The following is a 26,793-nucleotide window of genomic DNA, read 5'->3' as shown; positions in this document are numbered from 1 at the left end:
GGTTATGAAAAGAAATGAAAATACAGATTTATTTCTGTCAAGAGTAACTCCATTTAAGTGATGCAAAACAGCTAAGTTCTATTTATTAGATCCCATAGGAAGATTTTAACACTCTCTTCTAACATAATAACACTGGAATATGATAGGAAAATGTCAGGCAGATCCCAAGAATCCATTCTGGTGCAATGCATGGGAAATCTAGTCTCCTTATCACTGCTGGCTTTCCATTCTTTTCAATTGATCTGACACAGATAAACACATAAGATTGCTGTGGCAGGAAAAGATCAGATAAAAAGTAACAACCAAGGAGAGGGTTTAAAATCAACAAAACAGAAATAAATCCCTGTCTGGGGGTCTAACTGTAAGGTTGTGGATCTTGCTGCTTATTCATATATTTATGTGGGAGTATGTTCACAGTAGTAAATTGAACAAGCTCTAGTTACTTAAAAGAAGCTAATTAGTGTGCCATGCCACCAACTGCAACTTATTTGTGATGGACAGAGGGATTTCAGAAGCAACTGAAGCATTGTGCAGGCTAATTTTTATAGACAACCTATGTTTCCAAACACTTTTTTTTTTTTTGAGGCCCAAAATCTTGTACTTAGTGGAGATGAGATACTGAAAGTCAAAGGTGGATGAACAGAGGGACCTTCACCTCTTAATCTTTCCAGGCTGCAGAGTTCTGCATATGTGTCACCTTTGCAATACAAGTAACTTCAGCAGCCATGTCTTCTGACATACTGAACTGCAAAACTGGGATTGAGGCAGAGTCCAACATCTCCTACTTGTTCCCACATCCAAAACCACTTCAATAACATAATACTGCAGGTTTCCAACACAAGCTCCCTGGGCCATGGTCTAGTTGAAATCTATGCATAACTTCAGCACTGTAATTAATTTTCTCAATAAATATATAGCAGCCCCACAGGTCAGAAAGGCTGCTGTAGTCAGGATAAGTGCACGGGACATTTAGCTAGCAGATGGACTGAAAAAGAGTTGTCTGCCCCAGCGTTTTCCAGTAAAATAATTTCTGCCATCTCTTGCCCCTAGACCCACATTTGCAAATGTGTATTTGTGATTTATGACATGATATTAATAAATACACAGGGCAGCACAATAAAATAGAATATCTCAGTGCTAACTAGTATTAATGATAACTAAGAGTTGTCCTCTTTCATGTATGTTTTATAGCATTTTCCATTGTTGTCTACATTTGTGTTACAAAACTATTACATATTTCCAAAAATTACAGAATAGTGAAAGATAAAGATATTATTAAAATGTTACACTTATGAGCAATCCAGTAATTAAAAAACAGTATTTTTGGAACTACCTTGTGGTTATCAATCAGGTTCATTACTAAATCGATGTCTCCATGTACTGGTTGGTCTTCTGCTAGTTGAGGTTCAATTTTGTATAACCAGTCAATGAGAGCTTGCAGAGCATCAGTAAACTGTCCCGAAAATATCAGGGCTTCCTCCAGTTTATTTTGTCTGAGATGAGAAAAAAAGCCAAACAACCACACACAGATAAAATAATCATTTACACACTTCAGGAAAATATTTTCAGCATAAAATAATAGAATCATGGAAGTGTTATGGTTGGAAAAGACTGGTAAGATCATTGAGTCCAACCACTATCCCAGCACCACTACATCATGTCCCCAGGTGCTACATGCACAGGCCTTTTGAACACTTCCAGGGATGGTGACTCAACTACTTCCTTGGGCAGTCTGTTTCAATGCTCCACAACCCTTTCAGAGAAGAAATTTTTCCTAAAATTCAACCTAAACCTCTTTTGGTGCAATTTGAGGCAGTTTCCTGTCATGCTGTCATTTGTTGCCTGGGAGAAGAGACCAATCTCACCTGGGTACAGCCTCCTTTCAGGCCCTTGTAGAGAGCAATAAAGTATCCCCTGAGCCTCCTTTTTTCCAGGCTAAACAAACCCAGCTCTCTAAGCCACTCCTCATCAGATTTGTGCTCCAGACCTTCCCCAGCTCCACTGCCCTTCCCTGGACTCATTCCAGCCTCTCAACTTCTTTCTCATAGTGAGGGGCCCAGAACTGCACACAGGATTTGAGGTGTGGCCTCAGCAGTGCAGAGTACAGGGGTCAATCACTGTCCTGGTCCTGCTGGTCACACTATTGCTGATACAGGCCAGGATGCCACTGGCCTTCTTGGCCACCTGGGCACACACTGGCTCATAATCAGCTGGTTGTTGACCAGTACCTCCAGAAAACTTCAAATCAAGTTTTCCTTTTTAAAGGGCTTTTCCTTCCACTTCCTCCCCTGCTCTTCTACAGTACCATTAGTAAAGTATGCATTTGCTGTATTTTACTGCTTTGGCATTCTTAATTATCAAACAAGCTAGCCACTCTGGTTCTACTTTTACACAACAAATTCCAAAAATAGAAGCTTTTTTCTTATTTGATGAATAATTAGTTGAGTTTCACTTACCTTTCTACTGACTTTCCACAAATTGTATCCCATTTATCTCTTAGTTCACTCAGCATGTCATCAAGTTTCAAATTGTCATCAGCCAAGGTGGTTTTCTCTTTCAAGGAACGTCCAGTCCTATTTGTGGTATCATACACAGAATGTTTGGCACCAAGAGATTTCTGGAATTCCTATATATATATATGGGAAAAAAAAGAGAAAATATCCGTATATCATTAACCACTTACAGGCCATTATTAATTCATTTTTGACAGACTATTTGCAACATAAATTGTAAATGTTGCTGCAATAATAATTTAAACTTACTGCAAAATTTCTATGCTAGTGCCACAGTGCACCTGGGGCTTGACACTAGGAGAGCCCTGCTTTTTGTCCTTCTCTGGAAATGTAGCTCTCTGCTTACTGGAACAACTTTGGGAAAATCCCTCCTTCAGTGAGGGCAATGATTCCTGTCCTACCGCAGTATTCCCAAATTTCAGCCTAGTAGTCAGAAGGATGTGAAAGAACTGCTACTTTGGGAGCCATTGATTGAGCATTCTTTGCACTACATTCTTACAAACTAGGATTTCAAGCCACTTGTAAAGCTCCCCAAGAGCTACAAAGGTTATTCTAGTTTAGCTCAACATGGACAAGCTGGGAAATCTCTGAGCAGAAGCAGCAGACAGGAAACATCCAAATAACTCAATCTGTGCTAGAAGTAAAAATCACGAGCAGGTTTCTGTGCCCCAGAACTTTGGACTACGACAGTGACAGAGTCTGCCTGCCAGCTCTGCCAGCTCCTTTTGCACAGATTCTCTGGAAGCTTTTCACAGGCACAGAAGAGCACAAGAAACACAGTTCATCTGATACCACACAAGAATTAACTGACTGACAGAGTAAATAATTAAACGAAGGAACACTGGCAAAAGACAGCACCAGCCCAAAAAGGCAGTTTTTAAATTGCAGCAATGCTTGAAATGTTATATTTCACACCTACATGAAGTGCTAGTAGGGAATCAGTTATAATCACAGGTTTGCTTTAGAAAACCCTTATATACAGCATCAAATATTTTCAGGTTTTTTTGTTACCAAAGAAGCAATATTTGTTTTGTAATTTAGTATTTCCTTACCATTCTTTAATGTTCCTCATATAAAACAAGAAAAAAACTTTAAGAAAAAACATAATTTTCAAACTAGGACTACAGTAAAAATAAATACAATTTTCAAAATAACCAGTTTTTTATAACAGTTCCTTCAATACAAACAATATGTCTATGCTTGTTTTCTTTGATGGGGTTTTAAACTACTTAACACTACACAATGTTACTAGGTTTGCACAAGGAAACACAATTAAATTGCTGCCACAGAAGGATCATACAGAAAAAACAGATCTAAAGATGGCAAAGGGTTGCAGTTAATTCATTCCCTGAGACTAAACCATATCTACTTTCATTTGACTTCAGGTATAACTGAGAGTAGATTTTGGTTTAAGCTGCCAGGAACAGATAGGTAAGTTAATTACTGAAATTTTTGTTCGGCTAGGTACCTTCCTTTTAGGGAAGATGGGCACACAGAGATAAAATTAGCCAGATTCTTATAAATGTTCTGTAAGAACATCAGCATTAGCACAGGAATGGATTGGGTGACCTAGTGCGGGTTTTTCCATTCCTGACTCCTAAAAGTGAGAAAAAAATTCCAATAAACAGACTATGAATAACCCCCAAAAGTCCCTGGCAACATGCTAGATATGAGTGAGAGAGAAAACATATTATCTTGGCTTTTCTTTTTCAGGGACTTTTTTTTTGGCAGTAATGACTGGCAAAGAGCGAGTCCAAATAATTGCTTACAGCACACATTCAGATGGGATAGCAAAATCCTTAACTAAATGGAGCAAGGAAACCTTCAAGGCTGGACAGAAAAGACAAAGACAGACTCGGAGTATATGTGGGAGTGGAAGGAAAAGACTCAAAATACAAGGAAGGATGTTGCAGTGTTGGGAGGTTTGACAACTCATTAAAAAACAATTGAGTTGATTTCTTGAGAGGGTGGTTGTTTGAAGTTTAAAGGCACAAAGTTCACCAAACTCCCTCTCTCACACACATTCATCTTTTTTCTCCAGATCACCAGTTTCAATCCTTATGTGTCTGTACCAATTTCATCCCATTCCTTAATGAGATTCAAGCTGTAATGCTCTGCAGGCTTTTTACATGAAAGAAACTGAAGAAAATATATCAGTGACAGAAGTGATGAGTCTGCCAGTCCATTTGAGGAAGCTTGGTCTCATAAAACGTATTGCTGTAGGTATAAAGCACATATCAAGTTTATCAGGTTTAACATTGCTGAAGATGGGATGAAAATACAGGTAGAGAGTCCTGAAAACCTCAAAGCAAAGTCACAGTGCTGACCATACTAGTGAGGAATTTGAATATGTAAAGAAAAGAGAGGAGTGAAAGGATTAGAAGATTAGTAAGACTCAGAATATCATAACAACAAGATCCCCCCCTGCCAGTTCAGATCACTGACTTCAAATTCTGGCAACAGCAGCGATCTCAAAACTAACTGAAATTGCAGAGTTTGAATAACAGAATGTTAATGTAGGTTTTATCTAAAGGTTTTTAACAGCAGACACAGGTAAAATTATTTTTGCTTGACCAACTGCCAGCTCTTACTATATTAAAGGAGAATATTTTCCTGGCTGATAAACAACACATCCTGCAACCTGAGAGATGATAAAAAAAAATCAAGCAGACTGATGAAGTCATTATTATACATGACAATATTTGTCACAGGTAAAAAAAATCACCAGAAGTTACAGTGAAAAGAAAAAATTAGATTTGCAAACCCCTCAGGATATTGTGAAATAAAAAAAATAGGACTAAATGGAGAACAATAAAACTGACATAAAAAGAAAATACATGCCAAAATTTAGAAAATTGTATGACTCTAGTGTTTAATGAAACTGTCCCAAGAGAAATCTTAAGACACAATCATATCTCTGAAGATTCTACCAGTCATCTACTTGATCCTCAATACTATATTATTTAGGCATTTTAAAGAAGTCAAAATGAAGTAAAGACTAGTTCTGTCTTTGCTTTTGCTCTGTGTCTGATGAAATTACAGAGCTTTACATTATTAAGTTTGAAAAGCCAAGTGAATGAGAGAGATTTTTACATATTCACAGCTGAATTTCTGAAAAGATGTTTTCAGAATTTTGAATCCAATAAAGAGAAACATGGAGCAGTATTTGCTCTAATACTTTCACAGTGTTTTCTAGGGGATTTCGTTAATATTTCCACTTGACATAAAAAAACAACTGCCAATCAAAATACTTGATTAAGGTTTTTTTTTTCACTTTTGAATTTGTCCTGCAGTATTAAAAGAAAAATCTCAACCCAAGTAAGTGGACAGTAAATTTTAGGTTTAAGAACTTAAAGAAAGCCTCTTCAGAGATCCCTATTCTGAAATGGTAAAGTTTCCATGGCGCTGTATCATTCTTTCTTCTTCATTTTTAACCATTCCCTCACATATCAGGTTCTGTGAAAAGTTCTTTTCATTCATACCCTGTTAAAACACCATCATTTAACTTGATGTGAATAAACACCCCATTGCAGTGAGGCCACAAATCTACTTTCTTTGATGATTGAACAGTACAAGGCCAAAAGACTTAATACATTTCCCTGGGCATTTTGTGTGTCATGACTCACCTTATGCTGTGCAAGCTGCATCTTTATTTTGTCAGGGTCATTTGCAATTTCAAGATCTGAGTCCAGAGATTTCTCTGATTCTTCCAGCCATTCCATAAGTTTATGCCAGGCTTCATGAAACTAAAGGAAAATCAGATTTGCATAGTCTTTAAAATTCACTGGTTCATGAAACAGTCCAAAATCATTAAATCTCAATCAAGATTGGCAAACTTAGACAAAATTTTGGTTTTTTTTCTCTCTGGTCTCTTGAACAGAACTGGTCTAGCCATGTGCCCACTGTGTAGTAGTCTCCCTTCACCAAGTGAGTTAACGACCTTTAATCTACATGATGTGCACATATCATATGTATCTGTCAGACACATACTGGTCATACCTGTCAATGTGTTGGTCATTTAGATTTCTACAGTTTTAGTAATGGATAGTAAATACAGAAAGAACAGGGCTTAGCTATTGCTTATATGGGACCATGGCAGTACATCACTGGGGAAAGCTTCCATCTGGATGACTGCCCAAGATGTCCCCTGTAACTCTCATAAAAGCTCTCATTATATCAAATGCTATCTTGATGAGCAAGGAACAGATTTTTAATCTTCTTTCCTGTTTCAAAGAAAAGAACACTTCAGGGACGGAAGCAGGGAAAAAGTAAAGATTCAACCAGCTTTCACAAAGTGTCACCCGTTTGGGTGTTGATTTTTCAAAGCTGGTCACTTCCCTCTGTCTTGAAAATTCTTCTTCCCTGGGCTGCCTACACATGGAAGCACAAGAAACTAGTTCAGAAACCTTTCAAAGCATCTAAGACACTGTTGTTCAGGACTGTTGATTAGGCCTTGACACCAGCAGCCTTCAGTACTCCTTTCACACTCCACACACACAGTGGTCATCTTAATAACACTGTATTCAGCTTTGTAAATGCATATTGAGATGAAACCCATCTCATTGCAGAACTGCTGAGTGTGTGAATGAACAAGAGAAACTGCTGGAAAATAAGAAACGTGACTGGCTTATGGGCTAATTCATTGCCCAGAGAAGTTATTGCTCTGTGAACTCAGTGGTGGTAGTGGTGAACATTGGAACGTGGTTTAGCTGTGAACATCACCAAATCTTGAATGGTCACGTTCCCTTGAATAGAAAGGAGCTAGAACTTCCTATTGATATTTAAACAGCTTACATTCCTCTCACACATTTTGCATCTTATCACTTATGTGCCTCGGTGAGGGAAACAATACGGACGCTCCCAAATAAAGAAAACTGTGAGAACAGCCCCCCTACACCCAAAAAACAACCTCTCCATGTTTTTAAGGAAATAAATAGAGATATCTTACCACACAGAAGATATTGGTCTAGTAACTAACATAAGACATTGAGTGATGAGTGTTGAGTATAATCAGGACAGAACATAGACCCAAGAAGAAAATGCTAAGGAATACTCCCAGAGATTAGTGAAAAGGGTTCATCACATTCTTTAAAACATACAGGGTTGATTATGAAACTTCTTTTTGAATACAGATGGCACTAATACACATCTGGAATCCATACTGTAACTTTTTTCAGACTATCCTATACTGCAGACAGAAGTCACTGCTTGGGTTGAAAATGATGCTTTCACCTCCCAAATGAAGTGCTCTGGGATTGAATCACAGAATTCGCTCCACTAACTCAACACTGTCTGTTACACTAAACCCAGGCTTGCTTTGTAAGTGCTTTAAAGCATCATATTCTTCAAGAATCTGGATGCAATTACAACTAAGTTCAAAGAGCTGCATAACAGCTGTTGTCCCATTACCTGTTTGGCTCTTTTCCTTGCATCATCCAAAGCTCTTCCTCTTTCAACTAAGCGTTGGACTACTTTTTCCCATCGACTCTGTACACTAATCAGCAGATTCTTAATAAGGACAACGTCCTGTTTCTGGCTGAAATATTTCAAATGGGTTCCAGTTTTGTCCAGCTCTATGACCTGATCTCGATGAGAGTTCACTTCTGTGGCAAAAACCTTGGAAAAAAAGGGTAAAAATTACTGAGTACTGTGTTGGGTAAACACTGAAAAAACCCAGTCTGATAAAGAATGATGTAGTGAGAAAGACTACAAAACACAATTTTAAAACAAATGAAATGTTTCTCTGAGTGCCAGCATTATAGGGTTCATTTGGACATTGTTACAGTATCTCCACAGAGTGGGAGAAAAACATTACACATCTGTTTCTTTACATACCTTGTGTTCATCAATTTGAAATAAGACAGTGTCCAAGATAAGACTTGGCCGAGAAGCTGCAGTTAGAGTCTGCTCAGCCTGAGTAAGCCAGTTGATGAAATCTTGAAGTGAGTTGTGGAACTCCATTGCTAAATTGAGGGCTTCTTCCAGTTTGGTCTGTAAAGACAGGTCATACTTTATAAGAGGCTGATATTGTGCACGGGCTTCAGCCAAGGAAACCATTTTAGTTCAGCACTTTGGAATAAACCATTTTACTTTAGCATTTTAAAACACTTTTCCAATCCAAAATTTCTGAGTTTAAAAGTAACACCCTATATTCAAGCATATTCAAGGAGATGAATACAGGAGTTAGAGCAACATTACGTATAACAGATTAATAGAAAATACTGCACCTAGTATCAAGATTAATTTTTCCACATTAGAACATATTTCCTACTATTTAATCCAAATGGGACATTTGGATTTACCAAGTTCAATGCAAAACCAGTAGAATTTCAGAAATCTAAGGTGATAGTACACTTGGAAGAGCATCAAGTAGGTAATCAAATTTATTCTTTTGCACTTAATGAAGAATAAGTTTTCCAAGAGCACTTCTTTTTAATAAAGTCCAATTGTCATTTTGGTTGCCCGAAGAGAAACTAATTTGGGATACAGAATTTTGTTGCCCATGAGACAGCAGTCAGAGATTTTCAAACATTTACACTGCTGACCTCACTGAGCACTCCAACCTTACAGCTTCCTGCAAGAAGGTGCTTATATTTGGTATTAATTTGTTTGTCATTTTTACTTTATTATTACCTTACATCAGCACTATAACTTTAAAATACAGCTAAGTTGTGAGTCAAATATTTGTGCTTTATACTTATCAGTGCTGTACAGAGCGTTTCTCTGTTTGCAATCATGGGTATTCTTTTTGTTTGATTGAGTTAGAACAAGTGGCCTATATTTCATGAAGGAATGAAAGCCACATGAAACTAATAACAAGAAAACGTATCTTGCATATCAGTGAAATCATGCCATTGTTCCGTTAGAACAGAAGGTAGGCACTTGAAGTAAACAGTAAAAGGCCAAGTGTTTGGGAATTTTAAGAAAAAATGGCTAAAATCTAGGAAAATTAACACAGCAATTCTGTACTGAGGAGGAGATCAACTTGAAGGACCATTCAGTCTCTCATGTCTACGATTACTGCAATAAAACCCATAAAACCCCTACTCCTATCAAATGAGCATTAACACTATCAGTTAATATATTTCTGTGGAACAGACTTGTGCCATTCTCACCATACTCCTCCCCAGTTATGGATAATTAACTTCTTGAATCTTATTTTCCCCAGTACTTTCTAAACATATTACTGAATTATGCTAGTCTCTACAACTGATTTTAAATGTAAAAAATGAGGCACGCGTGCATCCATAAAAAGACTGATCATTAACACACTTAAATGCATGATTTACACTTCAATTTTTATGTAAAAACACTTACTTTTCTTTCACTGAGTTTTGTTTGCACGGATTCCCATTTTTCTTTTAAGTTATTTATGTCCTGCTCAACATTTGTTTCAGCCGACTCTGGGCATCTTGCAAGCATCTGCTGGCCTTTCTGCATTAGACACTTGTATGTCTCTTCTTTAGCCTCAAAGGCAGCACAAAGTTCCTAAATAAAGAAAGGACCAGAAATAATAAGGTAGAAATTCAATACTCCTTATAAATTCCTGTATAATATTTATTCCTCCCCCAACACTTAGCAGGTATGATTAAGACTAACAAAGGAAACACATGTAATTCATAAAAAGCCAAATGAGAAAATGAGGGACACAGTTCCTCAGGAAATGAAAACTTGTATTGTCTGTCAATGTCTTCTTTGAGATTCAAAGATTGGCAAAGTACTATGCACTTATTGAAGAAGAGTTGCTAGAACTTGGTTGGTTTAAAGTTCATCTGTATCCAAAACACAAGAAGCGTCAGCATTACACAGTGTGCTGGAAATCCAGACCTATCCAGTACCCTTCAAAAGTGGGTGGGACAGCCTGGGAGGGGTCGTTTATTGTACATTGTCAAGTATCTTCCTTCACTTGCCAGGCATGAGCACTGAAGACATTTCAGACATTAAAAGAAAGCTGTAATAATAATGGGAACATGTTTTACCTGTTAACTATTCTAATAATTATGCTTTTTAAATCATGCTAAAGGTAAGCTGGCAAAAGTCTGGGAGCTCCCATGCATCTGTCTGACTCAAAAAGGCATGTTCAGTGTTGGTAACAGGCAAATCAAAATGTACCAAAACAGTTGCTGCAGATTCACAAATGAGGAACATCTTCACAAGGAGATGAGGAATAAGTGCCTTGCAAATAAGAAGAAAAGTACTTTTTCCTCTCATTCTCAAGACAAGAGCCTAAACCAAACACTTCTTTTGGGGTTAAGAGATACTGTACACAGGGCTGCACCTGACCACGCAGGAGGGCAAAGCAAGAAGCAGGTCCATTCATGAGCTTAAGATTTTGACACAACAGAAAGCTTCTTTGTTTTCTTACTGAGAACTATGGAAAGTAGTGTACCCTAGTCTGCTGCCTCCTACTACTTCAGGAAGAAACTGAAAACAATGACTGTTTTAAGAAAAGGAGAGAGATGGACTGAGCAGCACTGGGAGAGCTAAAAAGGTGTCTTTTTAAGCCCCTTTTCTACTGGTATCTTGTAATGTTTCTTCAGATCTTTTGTTTTCCTGGAGCTGCTTAAACTGGAAAGGCAGCCCAATCTCAACTCCATTTGTGAACCAATTATAGCTGAGGTTCTTTTATTCATATCTTTTATTCATATCTGTGGAAGCAGGCCTTATACTAAAGAACATGCTTCATAACATTATTTCCAAAGAGGAACAAACCAAAATGTAGTGCAAAACTTTCTCCTTCAGTTTCACATCAGTAATTAACACAGCTGGCTCTAATCACTTAAAGCCAAGTTTGAATTTGGACTGTAGTAGACAACATGAGAAGTGGCCTCAACGTTTCAGAAAAAAATTAAAAAATAAAAGGAGAGAGAGGGAATTTACACATATCTGCACATGTGTACTAAGGTTTAACCAAAAGGAAATAAAGTTCTGTGCTTTAAGGGTTGACAGCAAGTCAGTGCCTGCAGATGGCCACCAGGACAGTAACATCCTGCTAAAATGTACATGTACAGTTGGGGAGGGATTGTACCCTGGAGTGCATATTACTGGGGACAGTCAGACTTGTTCTGACTATAACATTGAATTTAAAGGCCCTTTAACTAATCAGTCTGTAAACATGGTATGTGTAGAAAATTTGCATAATAAAGAATGTAGTAAAAGAAAATCCTGAAGTTTCCATGGAAAATTTTTGCATCTTGACCTAAGTGCAGGATGAAAAAAGGAAAGATTGTCACTGACTTTCAGGGAATCACGATTATAGTCCATTCTCACAGGGGAAAAAAAAACCCCACCACCTATTTTTTTTCCTTTTTCGTTTTTGATTTGTGACAAAAAGAAAAGGATTATAGGAATTCAAAACCACAGGAGTATTTGTGTTTGGATCTAGTTTCCTGTCTTAACTGATTTTAAAACTGTAAATTAGTTTCCCTATCAATTATAAATACCGTCAAATTTTTTGAGGACAAAAAAGAAGGAAAAAAAGAAAGTGCCTTATCTTGATAAGCCATGATCTTTAGCATCATTCAAAAAAAAAAAAATCTGTTATTTTTAACATTTTGACAATTCAGCATTCTAATTGGAAGTGTCAGGTCAGGCATGTTCCTGTTCTAGGACAGTTCAGTAAGTATCACTGTTACATCTGAGCCAGGAATTCAGAGGTTCAGATCACCAGGTCTGGCCTTTTATTTTGGCCTAATAGCACATCATGATATTACACAAATGGAACAGTAAGAACCACCTTCCTTAGAGGAAAGAGATCAAGTTTAAATGTCTTTTTTTTAAACTCTATGGTTCTGTGGGAGCAGAGAAATCCACAGAATGTTTATTGAAAGAAAAAGAAAGGGAATAATTCAGGCATCCTGGTCAGCTTGCCATTTCTAATTAATGCACGGCCTCTACAAGCCAGTAGTCCTTCTCACTTCTATGCTAATGATGACTTTACTGTCAGCTTTGGTTAGATAAGGAATAAAGGATCAAATCTCTTAAGTCAAGGTTCAGTGAATGTGGGCCATTTTTAGGTTAATCTTCAAACTTTAGAAAAATCATGAACTTAGTTATGGGGTCAGAAGGGAAAAGAAGAATAGAAAAAACCTGGAAAATCACTGAAAAATCTGCAAACACCTTTTGTAAAGAAGCAAAAGTTGTTTTATTTGCCTCTATACTAATCATGGTTCAGCTTTGGGTATGTCCCCAACAGGCTACTAAACTACACTGTAAACAACAGTGTTATTTTGAAGGCTATTAAATTTGTTTAAGACACTGTACAGACATTGTGATATATAGAACACACTCTGTATTTACAAAGAACACTCTTAAAAGATAGTTAGTCCTGCAATTTGCAAAGCATCTAATACTGATACTTACCATATGTGAATTAAGCTGCTCTCTTGCTGTTTCTGGTAAGCCTCCAACAGGTTTTGATGCCAACAGCTGACGTTCAGTGTCTGTCAGCCATTGCTGCAGATCCTCAACTTCACCATGGAAACCTTGAGCCTAAATTATACCACATCATTTTAGAGATAACTTAAATGTTCTCCATTCCAATACCAGCTCTGATGTATAAGCACATCGGCAACTGGTTTAATCAGATATTTGTAATAATCAAAGGAAATTAAAGGGGAAAAAAAGGAAAAAGCAAACAAACAAACTAGCTCAATTCAATCTAAAGGATAAGAACAAAAACCATACAAATCATGAAAGCAGTCAAAATAACTACTGTGAGACCAATGTTTTCCCTGAATAATACACCTATACAGAAATTTCACTCTTCACAAACATTTAGACCAAAAGCTGAAGTTTTATATCAGCACTGTAAGGGACAGTGTGCAGCTGTGGAAGATACAGCTGGATTCAAACTTTCGCCAAATTCAGGAGCATCTGCATCATGGTTTTGATTTAGGCCAACTTCTAATACATGTATCTGTGTATTTCATGTAAAATACATTTTTTCTGAGTTATCTTGATATTTGATCATTTCCTGTTCACCTGGATCAAGGCACTATCCAGCTGCTGTTTCCTTTGCTCTGTTTTTTCCAACAAGTTTTGCCAGCGCTGATTCAGGAGTTCCAACTTGCTCCGTAAATTACTTGCTTCTTCAACAGCACTTGATTCAATCAGGTCATTTCCTGCTTTTTTAACAGCTTCCACCGTAGACTGATGAGCAAAAACATCATTTTGTAGTACCTACAATTGTAACACAGCATGGCCATATTGGTAAGTTACTGAATGAAGGCACTCACAAGTGATTGAACAGGTTGTAATCCAAGGACAAGACAATAGTTAAAGATCAGCACAGGTATCAGAAATTAAAGCTCTTAGACCTCTTCAATCAAAAGCACTAGCAATTCTGACAGTAACCATTCTGACAAAATACTGAAGTTAATTTTTGTATCTTGGAAAAATAATATATTCCTTCTGAATGCATATATTTCTGAATTTTAGTAGTGCTAGGGAATAATTATTTCTTCACTTTTTAAATTTATTATATACTTTCCTTTAACAGGATTTTGCTTTGAATACTGTCTGCCTGCTGTTCTATACAACAACCCAGCTGCCACAGCTACAACTCCTTTCACATCATGTCAGGCTACCACGACACTTGACCTGTGCTAAAAGCTGGGGGATGGTTGTACTAGTAACACCAAAAGACCTCCTCCATCTGCTGGAAAACCTCTTATCAACAACCACAGTAAAAACCATAAAAGGCAAGAGGTACATTTGGGGAAAAAATGCTGTTTTCAGAAGGATGGAGGGCAGGGCAAAAAAAAGCTTTAATATAGAACAGAAAAAGAAATACACAAAATGATTGGGAAGAAAATGGTAAACCCTTTCTAAGAAATTCAAGTTTATGATTGCTATCTTTCATGGGATCTGACTCAAATTCACCTCCATCAAAGTACTACCATATGGAAAAAATATAAATCTAAATAAAAAGAAACTTAAAAATAAACTAAATGGAGCACAATACAAATTAGCAAGTCACAAGTAGACTTTGAATACAAAATACACATCACATTTATTTTAATTCTTCTAAGCTAAGAACCAGATTATTTTATTTTCTTAACAAAGTGAAAAAAGGTATTCAAAGAAGCAGATACATCTTATCCCTTCCTTCCTGCTGAAACTCACTAAGAACAAGGTCTATTCTTTCCAAAGTTATTCAAGAGGTAGATGTTTTTACAGGCTACCACAGGATGTACTACTGTGTGAACTTTCTAACCTATAAACTCTGTATTATGAAAAGGAAGTAGATTCATTCATGTTTTTGCTGAACTCCTTCAGCACGGACAAATGATGTCTTGATGCTTCTTCACTAGTTAAAACACTTCCGTTCGATAAGAAGATAAAAGGCTCATGGAGCAGAACCTGGTTTTGTTATTTACTTTGTTTTAAAAGGGTCTGTTTATAACAATAGTCACATAGGGTATGTAGACACTGTATTCTGTTCAAGTTCCAACTGACCACCCAAAAGCTTTCAGAAACTGCAGAGCTGCATTAACACAGACAATGAAAATACTTTAATTATCTGTGTACTGTCAATTTCAATCAATTCTCTCAAAATCCAAAATGGACTCTGAGTGCTTTTTACATCATATGCAGGCCAAAAATTAAATGGCAGATTTAAAGGGAGAGGAATTACCAGGTTAGATTGAAATCTTCAAGCCCAGAAAGAACACGTTATTATGAAGGGCACAGAGTTACATATAGAGGGAGGGAAAACTCCTAGGAGATGTTCTAAAAATAAAGGCATAGCAGGAGCATTCTTACATGGGCTCCAAAATAACAATGATCAGTAAAAATACTAAAACAAACAAACAAACAAACAAACCAGTAACCCTCTGTTGCAAGTAACACAGAGAAAAAGATGGGAGTTTGCACAGATTTTTGGAGAAGCATTTTCCATCTTAGCTGAACCCAACTGACACACAATTTTGCAGAATTCAGAACAAATCACTATTTTCTGAGAGGGAAGAAAGAATCAAAGATATGCAAGAGCTATGCAGTTTGTGAGACCTGGCTTAAACTGCACTAATCAAGGAGTTTATTGCTTCAGAGAGAGTAGTAGGTTCAGGTTTTGAATTCCCTAGGTCAAAGAAAGGTGTTTAGAGGTGGAATCTAGGGTAAGCTGTTTATTTTTAGCTAAAACCTATGCCACTTGTATGGCACATGCAAGAAAGGAAGGAATGTGGAGGAGTAAGAGGAAAGATATTACTTGCTCCAAGCCTTCATTTCAGCTATAATCTGCATCTTGAAAGTATACGTAGAGAATTATTTATCAACTGTGAAGTTTTATTAGAAGACTCATCCCTAAGATAAATATCAAAAGAACATTTTGGTCAATATTGTTTATAATGACATACATGATGTTTGGCAAGTTCAATTTCAATAGCCTTGGGGTCTCCACCCACGGGTTTCTGTTCATTCAGCAAGTCTTCTGTATGTGTCAGCCATGCCAGTAACTCATCCAGGGCATGCTGGAACTGCCCCAAGGCCAACAAGGCACCTTCCAGCTTGTGCTACAGCAAAAATAAAGTTAACAAGAAAATCATTTCACAATGTAATTGAATTGTCTTACATTACTATTAGTCACCATAATCCAGAGCAGAGTCCACACATAAGACAGAATAAAAAACAGGGAGGAACAGTTACCCAGTGCAGGCAATGCTTTATAACTACAGCTGAGTTAGCAATTCCCTTGTAAAGCCTTGCATTCCAAGCTCAAATTCCTGCCCTTGGAAGAAGCCATACCAGAACAGATCGAAAGTTCTTTCATCAGATGTATAGCTTTTTATCACTTAAAACATATTTTCAATATAAATACAATTTAGTGCATGATCTTTTAAATACATTTTCTTTGTCATGAAATGGTTTTGTTTAGAAAAAATAATACATTTCAAAGGACACTTTCACATCTCTCAGCTTGATAATTAAAGGAAATAACACCAAAATAGTTTAATATTAAGTTAAAGGCATTTTATTCAATTGTTCAGTTCAGCTGCTACTATTACTTTTGCACATATAAACATGCTTTCAACTGCTACTTAAGACATCATCAAATAACCAAAATGAAATAATAATCATTCGATATAGCATTACTGAAAGAAAATTTAAAAAGGTTTAAAAACTCAACTAATTGTACAATTCAAATCCTATCATATATAGGTGTTTTAGCTTCCAAACTAAAAGGAATGTGTAAATTAATATAAGCATTTTGCATAACAAAGAGTTTTTCACAAAAAATGAAGCCATTAATAAAACCCCCACCTCCAAGCTTATGTACCTGTCTGCTTATAATTTTGTCTTCTAGGCTGTCCCACAATAGTCTGAGCTCTGAGAGAGGGTCTTGAACAGTGTGCTTGTCACTCTCTTGTGTTGCCTTCTTTAGCAATAGTTCTGCCTGATGGTTCAGTCTTTCCATTTCTATCTGCTGCTGATAAGCTTCTGTCTTAAATTGCTATGGTAAATAGAAAAATAATAGAAATAAATGAAACACAAGTAATGATTATAGAATCATAGAATGATTCTATGTTCTAGCTCTTGTGGTTGTGATGGTAATAATGCTATCAACTGCAAATGGAATTATTCTTGAAAGGAAGAGAAAGCAAATTTTCTTTAGCAGAACACCCTCTTTAACACACAATTGGTACAACAGTTGGAATGCACCTTGTGTACATATGTTCTGAACTAAGGTCACATTCATTTGAAATTACATCATAAAATATATAAAACAACCTGCCCACAGCCAACAAAATCTACAAGTGAGCAACAAAACCAAGAACCTTCTCTGACCTTCACATATCTCTGCTTTTTAAACATGGCATAACAGCATCCCAACATCAGGAGCGCATTTGGTCACAAGTAAAGATCCATGCAGACAGGTTTCCAAGTTAGACTGGAATTTTGATTTTCACCATACTCATGTATTGAGAATGTCATGATCTGTGTGAGCATTTACATAAAGGCTCTACTGGCAGAAGCAAAGCTTCGGAGGCCTTCTCTCAGAGCCTCAAAGAAATTGTTCATGTTAGAAACCAGAAAATATAAAGGTCATAGCAGAAGAATTCTGCACATAATAACTTCATAGCTTTTGAAAGAGAATGACTGATACTACAACTATTTTTGGGCTATCAGAAAAAATAAAATGTAGCCTAGCCAAAATTTGAAATAGATTTTTAAGTAAAGTGCATCTTAGAATGAAAAGTTTGCAACTAAATATTTTTACATTTTCATGCAAATTCTTCTTTACTAAAAATTGAAAATGAAAATTGCATTTGACTCTCAAAAATACCACACAACACAGAAAAATACAGACAGTGGAAATATAAAGGAAATAAATTGCTAGTTCATACCTTAAGTTCCTCTGTTTGCTGCTTCACTGTCTCCAGATCTGTTCCCACTGGGGACATAGATGCTAACTTGCTTCCAGCAATGTCTACCCAGTCAAATAATGCCTGAAAATCACAGTATGATGTTTAAGTGTGAGAAGAGAAATACTGTTATTTTTGAAAGTTGTATTAAGTAAAATATCAGAATTTTTCTTTTTTCCAGAGAAGGTATTGCTGTTCTCTTTCAAAGAAAATAACTTTCCCATCAAGACCTAGGTTTCTTTGTAATATAATAGAACAAATACCCATGTAACAGTTACAGGAGTGTAAATTCTGCAAGACCAGACTTCTATTAGCAGCAAGATTCTGCCAGAATTATTCATGCTGAGTAGCAGTCTACTTCTTGTATTTACCTTTCAGGGGATTCATAAAAATGGCAGATTTTACTCAAGACAAACTCTGTTCTACAATTGCTTGGAGTGAAAATGGAAGGTGGTGGATAACATACCTTAAATGAGGATTACAAACAAACTTCTTTTGGTGTAAGGAACATGGAGCTACCTATTCAGCACATACTAGGAGGTGAAGGACCATAACTGAGCTAGAATGAATCTCTATAGGATAATGCAGAGTGACTTAAAAAAAAATAAAATTATAAATAAATGATGTCTCCCCAGTTCTGATGCTCTGTGGGTATTCCTTTTGCTCCCGATACAATGCAGAATCTCAAGAATACTCTACATGGATTAAGAACACCTGCATCAATCTGAGTAATTGCACATGGGAAAAAAACACCTCCAACTAGGCCCTTTTCCACCTGCCTGTGGAGACACCATTAAGGAGAAATGCTTAGGACAACTTTTTGGAGCTGCCCACTGCTCCCTGAGAAAAGGAAGACCATGTCCAATGTGCTCAAGAAGGTGAGGCAGCTGCAGTTAACAATCTGTCCATAATACTTTCCATACTGTCTATGGAAATGAGTGTAAGACAGCACTCAAACACAGCTCTTTCACAAAGTACCAAGGTTGTAGGATGTGCCATATACAGTTACAGGAAATAGAAAGCACTGAAACCAAATGGTGATGATTCTGTCTAATCAATCTCTGCACAGTAGGAACACAGGAGAACCCTGACAAAAATCCACAGTGATGGTGCACTGCAAAACAGGCATGTTGCATTACTATTAAGGAGTGGTCTGCTGCTTGATCTGCACCAAATACAGAAGTAACTGCCCTCAAGTGTGATGTGAAATTCCAATTTTAAAGATTTAATGAACCAGGGAAGACAGTAATTCTACCAAGAAAAACAAACAAACAAAACAAAAACAAACAAAAAACCGAACAAACAACTACAAAAAACCCAACAGCACATACAGAGATTGTTTCAAAGGATAGGTTTTTTTGGAAGAGACCTTTAAAGGTCATCTAAAGTACAACCCTTCTTTTTTTTTTAAACTTCATCAGTTCTAGGAAACACAATGTACAAGATATCTTAACACTGCTGGAATCTTTGCCTACAGATTTAAAAAGGGAATCATCTTCTAAAGTATTGTGATAGGATAAATTATACTAGGAATAATGGTTTAGCAACATTATGTTAATAATATTTTTGTTTAAAATACCCAAACATTTTACTTATAAATAAAGTGGAATAAAATTCAAGTGCTTTAACTTCTTCTACTCAAAAAAAATAGCAGCAAGTGGGTATACAGACCTGTACTCTGTTCCTTTCAGACCACAAAGATGTGTCACAACTTTAACCTGCCTTGACTATCACTAGAAAATGTGAGCAGAACTACTATGAATGTGTGGTGTCAAAAAACCTTTACTCTTATCAACAAACAAGGGGACATTAATTTTGAATCTAAACACAGTGCAATATATGGACATGAAGAAAACAACCCAACATACGTATTCTTTAATGCAAAAAAATCCCAACCAAACCAACCCCAACCAATCTCAAAAAAAACCTCTGCCTACTCAAGAAAATAGTCACTACTACCAGAGTGCAGTACTTGTCACCTACCTAATCACATGACACTTTTTACTAAAACCACATTAAATCCCATTGATCCAAGGTTGGGTTAAGTATATCACATCATCTTACCTGTAGTCCATCTTGGTATTGAACGGCTGCCTGCATAGCTTCCCCAAGCTTATCCACACGTTCTTTCCATGTTTTGTTCAATGCATCCCAGGCAGAATTGAGCTGCAAGTAAGCACAATTTACTCCAACAGACAAAAGAATTTTACTGCTATATAATGTGCATTTACTAACACTTCACTGATCAGTAATACAAATAAACTAAGCATGACTAGTTCACATTTATTCCATATTAACACTCTTGTCCTCCCTGTCACTGCATAACTAGTTTCTTTCAGAATTCAGTAGTGGTTCTGGATTATAAAAGCTGTTAACTTCAATACTGACTGAATATTTTTTATTAACAGAGATATTACAGTTAATAGAGGAAATACTACTAAATCATTTGGAGTTGCACACCATAATAAAAAATAGTTTAAAAGAATCATACATTGCTGAACACTGGAGAAATAAAAAGTACTTCACAGTCATCCAAACAGGATAGTCTCAGTTGGCTCACTTAGTATGAACAATACATACCAAAATTTATTCTAGCATTGCTTTTTGCAAGAAATAGTCACCTACAATATTAATCTGTGACTATTTTTAAAAAAAACTGTCTTTTACAAAAGTTCTAACCATAAATCAATGAAATAAAACAGTGTGTACATTCTAATCTAATCTAAGATTTATTCACTCAAAAGTCAAATCTTACTTTACCACAAAGGTTTCAGTGGTGTCGCACTTTTGCCACAAAATTTTTATTTTCAAAATTTGTTGGGGTCATAGGGAATATACCAATTTCAGTTGAGCAAGCTACCACATAGCAGACTTAAGCATCTGCATTTCCCATACCTCATCTATACTCTTGTTGACAATAGGTTTGTCAGGCTCTCCACAAGCAGCTCTCAGCTCAGAGCCAAGGCTCACAACTGCTTCTAGTTCTTCTTGTAGTCCATCAATTTCTTCTTTAGCAGCCTACAAAGAGAAAAAAAGCCAACACTGCTAATACTAAGTTTAATAACCTATGTACAACTTGCTTTCAAGACAGAACAGAGTGGGATTCCACCTTTGTTTTCCTTCCAGTCACTTGGACTTAAAAAATAAGCATCCCTTTGCAGTGGCAGATGAAATCAGGTGACATCATTCTAAACTGTAACAGTGGTTTATGATACCATTTTGCATGAGATGGAAAAAGTAAACAGGAAGTTTTAAATTAGATTTCTTTAATCAGAGTGTCTTCTTTGTCAGAGGTTATCATTCAACCTTCATACATTTAACTATCAGTATAAATAATTACAGGCTTAGAGGATACTACATGGAGCATAATACATTTGTCCACCTTTCATTTAGATGTTACGTACTACTCGAGGAATCTCAAGTATGTACAACTTTTAAAAGTCTCAGTGAGATGGTTATTATATACATGTTTACAAACATGTAAACATAAGGAAATGTAATGACAAGCACATGTTGCGTGCTCATTGCAATTAAGCACTGATACGTGTTATTAACTGTAGACTCTTGAGATACCATTATTGTAAATTTCTACACAATTATCCCTCTTAGTCTTTACAAAATAATATCTTCTCCTCTGCATACCATAAATAAAGTACTTCAAATCAAGAAAATACTTTCTACTGACCTCTGCAGCTTCTTGCTGTTGCTTGACTACAGATGGGTCTACCCCAGGTCCCTCCAGCTCTCGAATGAAGTCCTGAGTATCTTTAATAGTAGCTACAAGAGCCATATGATCACACCAAAACTTTTCAGCTAGCTCCATTACATCCAACAGTTTTGCCTCTCTTTCCTCAGTCAGGGTCTGGATGTCTTCCCAAATTAGGACCATTTGGTCTAGTTTATCTTGAACAGCTAAAAAACAAAGGAACTAGATTACTACCTTGGCAAACAATTCTTGGCCATAAATCTCTCTACAGTTCTACAGCAGAAACATGTGTACATTTTAAAATTTAGACTCTAAAATATTTCTTTGCAGGACTCCTTATAATGTTAAGTGGAAACAAATACAATGGCCTTTAAAAATAAAATAAAGGTCATATCCACAATGAATTATTATAAACAAATGTTTTGTTTTATAAATCTTAAACAGCTTCTCCATAAGAACATTCCCCAGATCAGAGGTCATCAGAAATGAAGAATTTTATATGCTGCAGCTTACTGCATTTCCACTACATGAAAGTTTTCTCTATTACCTTTAGCAGACATGTCCTTATCAGCACCTTCTGAGCGAGCAATCATTTCCTCCCCTCTCTGTTTAAGTGTCTCATACACTGGCTGAAGTTTTTCCAGATCCACTGATACATTCTTATTTTCACTGATCTGCTCTTTTATCTTCTCAACCTCTGCCGAGATCGAAGGTGGCTGCCTCAGACGTTCAGCTATGCGTTTCAGACTCTCGAGAGTTGGATCTATCTTGTCATGAAACTACGAGGGTGGTACAGGACAGAAGGAAATGGCAGACACATTAGAATAAAAAAAAAAAAAAAAAAAAAAAAAAAGCAAAACAATAAACTAAAAAATGGCATCTGAAATTATCTTGGGAAAAGGTATTTTACATCTCTATACAACATATGTATGCGCAAACTACAATACCTCCCCCTCTAGGCTCTTTTAATATCTAAATTACAAAAATAATCCTGCAAAATGGTAGGTTCTCTCAAATTCAAGAACTTTTCTATTAATTTCAGGTTCACTCCTGAGACACTCCTTCTGAGGGTACCATACACATGGCAGAATCCACTTATATTTAGCCCTATGAAACTCATGTAGTTTGTAGCTTTAGAGAGGCATGGCTTTCTGACTTCATCCTTTTAGAAAGATCTGTACTTTACTATTAAAAACATACATTTTCCTGTTAGGACCAACATACTGATATACTACCTCCAACTGAGGCTTTATATGTAAGGTCATGCAAAAAAACATCTGTTACTGGCCAGGAGCTGCTCATGCTCACTAGTGCAGTAAAGGTATGTTACTTTCTACAACTAAAAGTACACAACAGTGTATGCTATATCCTTCCATGTTTGACTGAGCCCAGGTAGGTGCTCAGAAACCCAATTACAGCTGTGTTAAAGTGGTTCAGCCTTTGGGATAGGTCCAAAGTTAGCCTTTATTATATGCTTTTGGATTCACAGAGATTCCTAAATATCTTGCACCACCACGCCCCTTTCAAATTAAAGGAATCAATAAATCGTGGGTGCATTTAATGACTCTCCAGGGTCTACAAAAAGCACACGTGGAAAAGATGCAAGAAAAAACACAGCAAAACAAGATTACCTTATGTGAACAAATAGCTACATCCCTTCTACTCAAAGGAATATACACAGGCAATATAAATATCATTACTTTTTCCCACCATACAATCCACTTCAAATCTGACTCTATGACTAACATTACAGGCCTCAGTGTTTTTGTTAGAAGTGTTTGTTGGCTTATCATACAAGCCAACAAAAGTATTATGAAAGAAAAGTAGCCTTCCCACATTCAAGACTTCTGAGAAACTGATTGTGGCAACAATCAAACAAGTGATTGTGGAAACCTAACAAAAGTGATAAAAACTGAAATTAATTTGGCAATATTTGCATTTAATTTTAGGACACATATTACATTTTTAAGTTGTCCATGCATTCAGTGGGCCTCCTTGTACCAACTTCAACAAATAAGACAAAGTGTTTTAGAACTTAAAAGGAAGAAAGTTCAAGTTATTACAACCTCTCATTCTAGCTTCATACATTATGTCCTTCCTTTGATACACAGTGCAATTTAATATAATTTCAAACCGGAAGAGTTAAATAATTACTCTTCAAGGACTGTCTAGACAAACATTGACATAAACATCACAGTAGAGAGATCTGATAATACATATCCACATGTCTTCCTAAAAAAAAGATTTTATATAATTACATTCTGTGGGCATTAGAATGTTTTGCTTTGCCATCTGGTATACATTTAGGTATATAAAATGAACCATAAAGTATTGCATAAATAATTCAGTAATTTCTCAACATCTGATTATGTTCTAGGTGTTAGCAAAGAATGCATTTCTAATTCTTGCTTTCTGTACTTAGCCAGTACAACATGATGTCTATCATATACAAAATAGGGACTCTAACATTAAGTAAATATCTTGATTTTCAAATTGGCAGCTCCGCATATGGGGAAGACTAAGCATTTATGACAAAAAAAAAAGAGAGGCTCTAAATAATCAGGCATATTTCAGAGGTGCGAATAAGGAAGGTGTTTAGAATGACTGAAAGTTTAGACAGTAAAAATATATATAACATAAAACATCTATAACCACTTCAGAAGTAGGATGATATCTGATGTCATTTAGTTTTGCCTCACATTCTTAAACTCAGCTGCAGGGGCTAGGAATATGACATTAATTATAATGACCTGAAAAAATTACTTAGAATGTAGAATTGGTAAGGTCTTCAAGGTGTTTTTTTATTTCATATTTAATTTCTTTATTTCATATTTAAGATCTAAGCAGAATATAGCCCTTAATTTCCAGTGAACAGAGAAAAAAGGGGACTTTCCTATAAAAACAGCAGTATAGAACAAAGTATTTTTATTCAGGTTTTTCTATGAGTTTATGTACAAAGTTTTACTGAGTTCTTTTCTGAATCTGGGGTAGAGGAAAAAATTTCTGTGTGAATTTAATGAAAACTAACCCATATTTAATTAACCAATAGTTAACAGTTGCTAGAACACAACATTTGACAATACTCTACTGAAGTTAATTACACTGGCCAATGAAGCTATAATATGCAGCTTTTGTGGACTTGAGTTTTATGCTGATGATATTTTGTGAAATCTAAGTTTCCCGGTAATACTTTTCTGAAACAGTTTCAGCACATTATGTTACCTTCTTTGGAGTCTGCACCAAAGAGCCAATGCCACTACCACTGCTAAACTACCCACTAGTTCCACTGCCAACTGTTAACTACAGCTGCTAATTTCTAGAAATAACTATACCCAAGTTAACTGATCAAAATTAACATTTGTTTACAAATGAAGCATCAGCTAACAACAGACCAGTATGAGAAAACAAAAGTGAAAATCAAATCCCACATCTTTAGACCACTAGTTTTACTTCAAAATTAAGCAGCTGTAACATTTTTCCATAGCTGCAAAGTCATAACAGTGACCAATATATAAAATTATAAACCCTCGAGATATAGAAAAATCAATACCATTAGCAGTGATATGAACATTCACAGACCATTAGGTTGAAAAATCCAGATGAAACAGTAGTTTAGTCTTGATATAACCATGTAAGATGACAATGTGTATTTTTCCATTGAATGAACTCAATTATACTTTAAACCTTAATTGATACCTGGGTACACTGAGAAATGGCTTCATCCAGTGCCAGTGCTCGCTTTTTGACATCTTCCTTAATTTTACTGTAAAGGGTGTCAGCTGCCACATACTTCTCTTGGATAGAAAAGCCTTCTCCCGGGCTCAGCTCCAGCAACTGAGGCCCAGTTTTGTTCATCTTATCTATATGAGGCTTGTGCTCAGCAATCAGCTCACGCAGTTGCTATAACAAATGAAACAACTTATCAGTTTCTTATGCTTGCATCACCACATTACAACTGTCCACACTTCCAACACATCCAGCTGGCAAGAAATTCCAAACAAATACCTTTCGTCTAAATGTAAAGCAGAAAGAAAGTTAATGACTGCTTTGCCAGTGATCATTCCTATTCCAACACAGAACTATCCAGGCATAAAAACATCAGAACTAGAGACACACTGGAAACACTCTGGCAGGACATATGATTACAGGCAGAATATAAGATGCTAATTATGCATATGATGCTAACAACAGACATTGCCCATCATATTTAGTACCTATAATGACAGAAAGGGCAACGATATTCCAGACATGGCGTAACACCACCACTTACATACTTTTCATGTTGATATTGGTCACATGCTGCAAAGCCTTTCATTGAAGAGCATCACAGAAAGAGGGACCAGCATTGCAAGAAAATTAATTCAAATTATCCTTGATTTAAGAACAGGAAACCAGCACAAGGGAGGGTCAAAGAAATCAGTGAAAAGGGCAAAAGGACAAGCAAGGGTGATCAGTAGAGACCTATCAACGTTGTCTATCTGTCTCCCCTTCTGGCCACAGGACCCTTCTGTCTTTATAACAGCACTATTATTTAACTTACACAATGTTTAATAAGCAATTAGTAAGTGCATTATATTTGATCTCAGCTGTCTATTCCTTCTCATCATCCAACCCAGAAGCAAAACCTGTGCTGAAGACTGTGCAGGGGCTTGTGGAAGGGAAATGCCACAACGTGTCTTCCAAGTTGTCAAAGGATTTCGGATTTTTCTTGCTTGCACCCATAGAACTGACAAAAGGGAAAGGGTTTTGTTTGTGTGAGTAGCCCCATCCTTCCCTTCTTCCCTAAATTTTATTTACTTTCTCATCTCATCCCTCTCTTTTCAGAAACGTCCCAGTCTTGTGAGGCACTGTCCCTCTCAGTGCTGTGAACTCATGTGCTCCTATCCAATAGCTCCAGTGCAGGAACATGAGAGGTACATGCACTGCTCCTCCCAGATGAGAGTTTGTTTAAATTAATGAAGACCCAGAAAAGAGCCTATATCAGTCTCAGTGTAAATAAGTTCTCCTCTCTTTACTACAGTCCTTCCCTTAAAAAGGAATCCAGATGCTGGCTTTCTTCCTTGCTCCTCCCCAGAAGAGGAGATGTTGAGGAGACTGGGAGACAGTAACACAACTCTTCAGTCCCCCAATGACAAAACAGAAATTAAAATAACCCCCCCGACTCTACTATTTACTTTGAATGTAACTTAATGTGTACACTCTGCCACAA

The 26,793-nt window shown here is 36.5% G+C and overlaps 1 protein-coding gene across 5 annotated transcripts in view; it reads right to left on the bottom strand.

Moving 5' to 3' along the window:
* DST (dystonin) overlaps window positions 1-26,793 on the bottom strand; it is a 292,214-nt gene that overhangs the window by 21,989 nt on the left and 243,432 nt on the right. For all 5 annotated transcript variants that reach the window (XM_053938621.1, XM_053938622.1, XM_053938616.1 and 2 more), the window contains 16 exons: window positions 25,281-25,484; window positions 22,132-22,363; window positions 21,564-21,790; window positions 20,774-20,896; window positions 19,943-20,044; window positions 17,861-17,962; window positions 16,792-16,965; window positions 15,872-16,027; window positions 13,497-13,694; window positions 12,876-13,004; window positions 9,831-10,001; window positions 8,349-8,504; window positions 7,923-8,129; window positions 6,140-6,259; window positions 2,457-2,626; window positions 1,334-1,493 (listed from right to left, as the gene is read on the bottom strand). In XM_053938621.1, coding sequence (XP_053794596.1) covers window positions 1,334-1,493; window positions 2,457-2,626; window positions 6,140-6,259; window positions 7,923-8,129; window positions 8,349-8,504; window positions 9,831-10,001; window positions 12,876-13,004; window positions 13,497-13,694; window positions 15,872-16,027; window positions 16,792-16,965; window positions 17,861-17,962; window positions 19,943-20,044; window positions 20,774-20,896; window positions 21,564-21,790; window positions 22,132-22,363; window positions 25,281-25,484 — 2,631 coding nt within the window. The remainder of the gene's footprint in view (window positions 1-1,333; window positions 1,494-2,456; window positions 2,627-6,139; window positions 6,260-7,922; window positions 8,130-8,348; window positions 8,505-9,830; window positions 10,002-12,875; window positions 13,005-13,496; window positions 13,695-15,871; window positions 16,028-16,791; window positions 16,966-17,860; window positions 17,963-19,942; window positions 20,045-20,773; window positions 20,897-21,563; window positions 21,791-22,131; window positions 22,364-25,280; window positions 25,485-26,793) is intronic.

Source organism: Vidua chalybeata, chromosome 3, assembly GCF_026979565.1.
Source record: "Vidua chalybeata isolate OUT-0048 chromosome 3, bVidCha1 merged haplotype, whole genome shotgun sequence".
NCBI lineage: Eukaryota > Metazoa > Chordata > Aves > Passeriformes > Viduidae > Vidua > Vidua chalybeata.
Note: the sequence above shows the minus strand (reverse complement) of the source record. Positions and strands in the feature narration are given on the sequence as shown.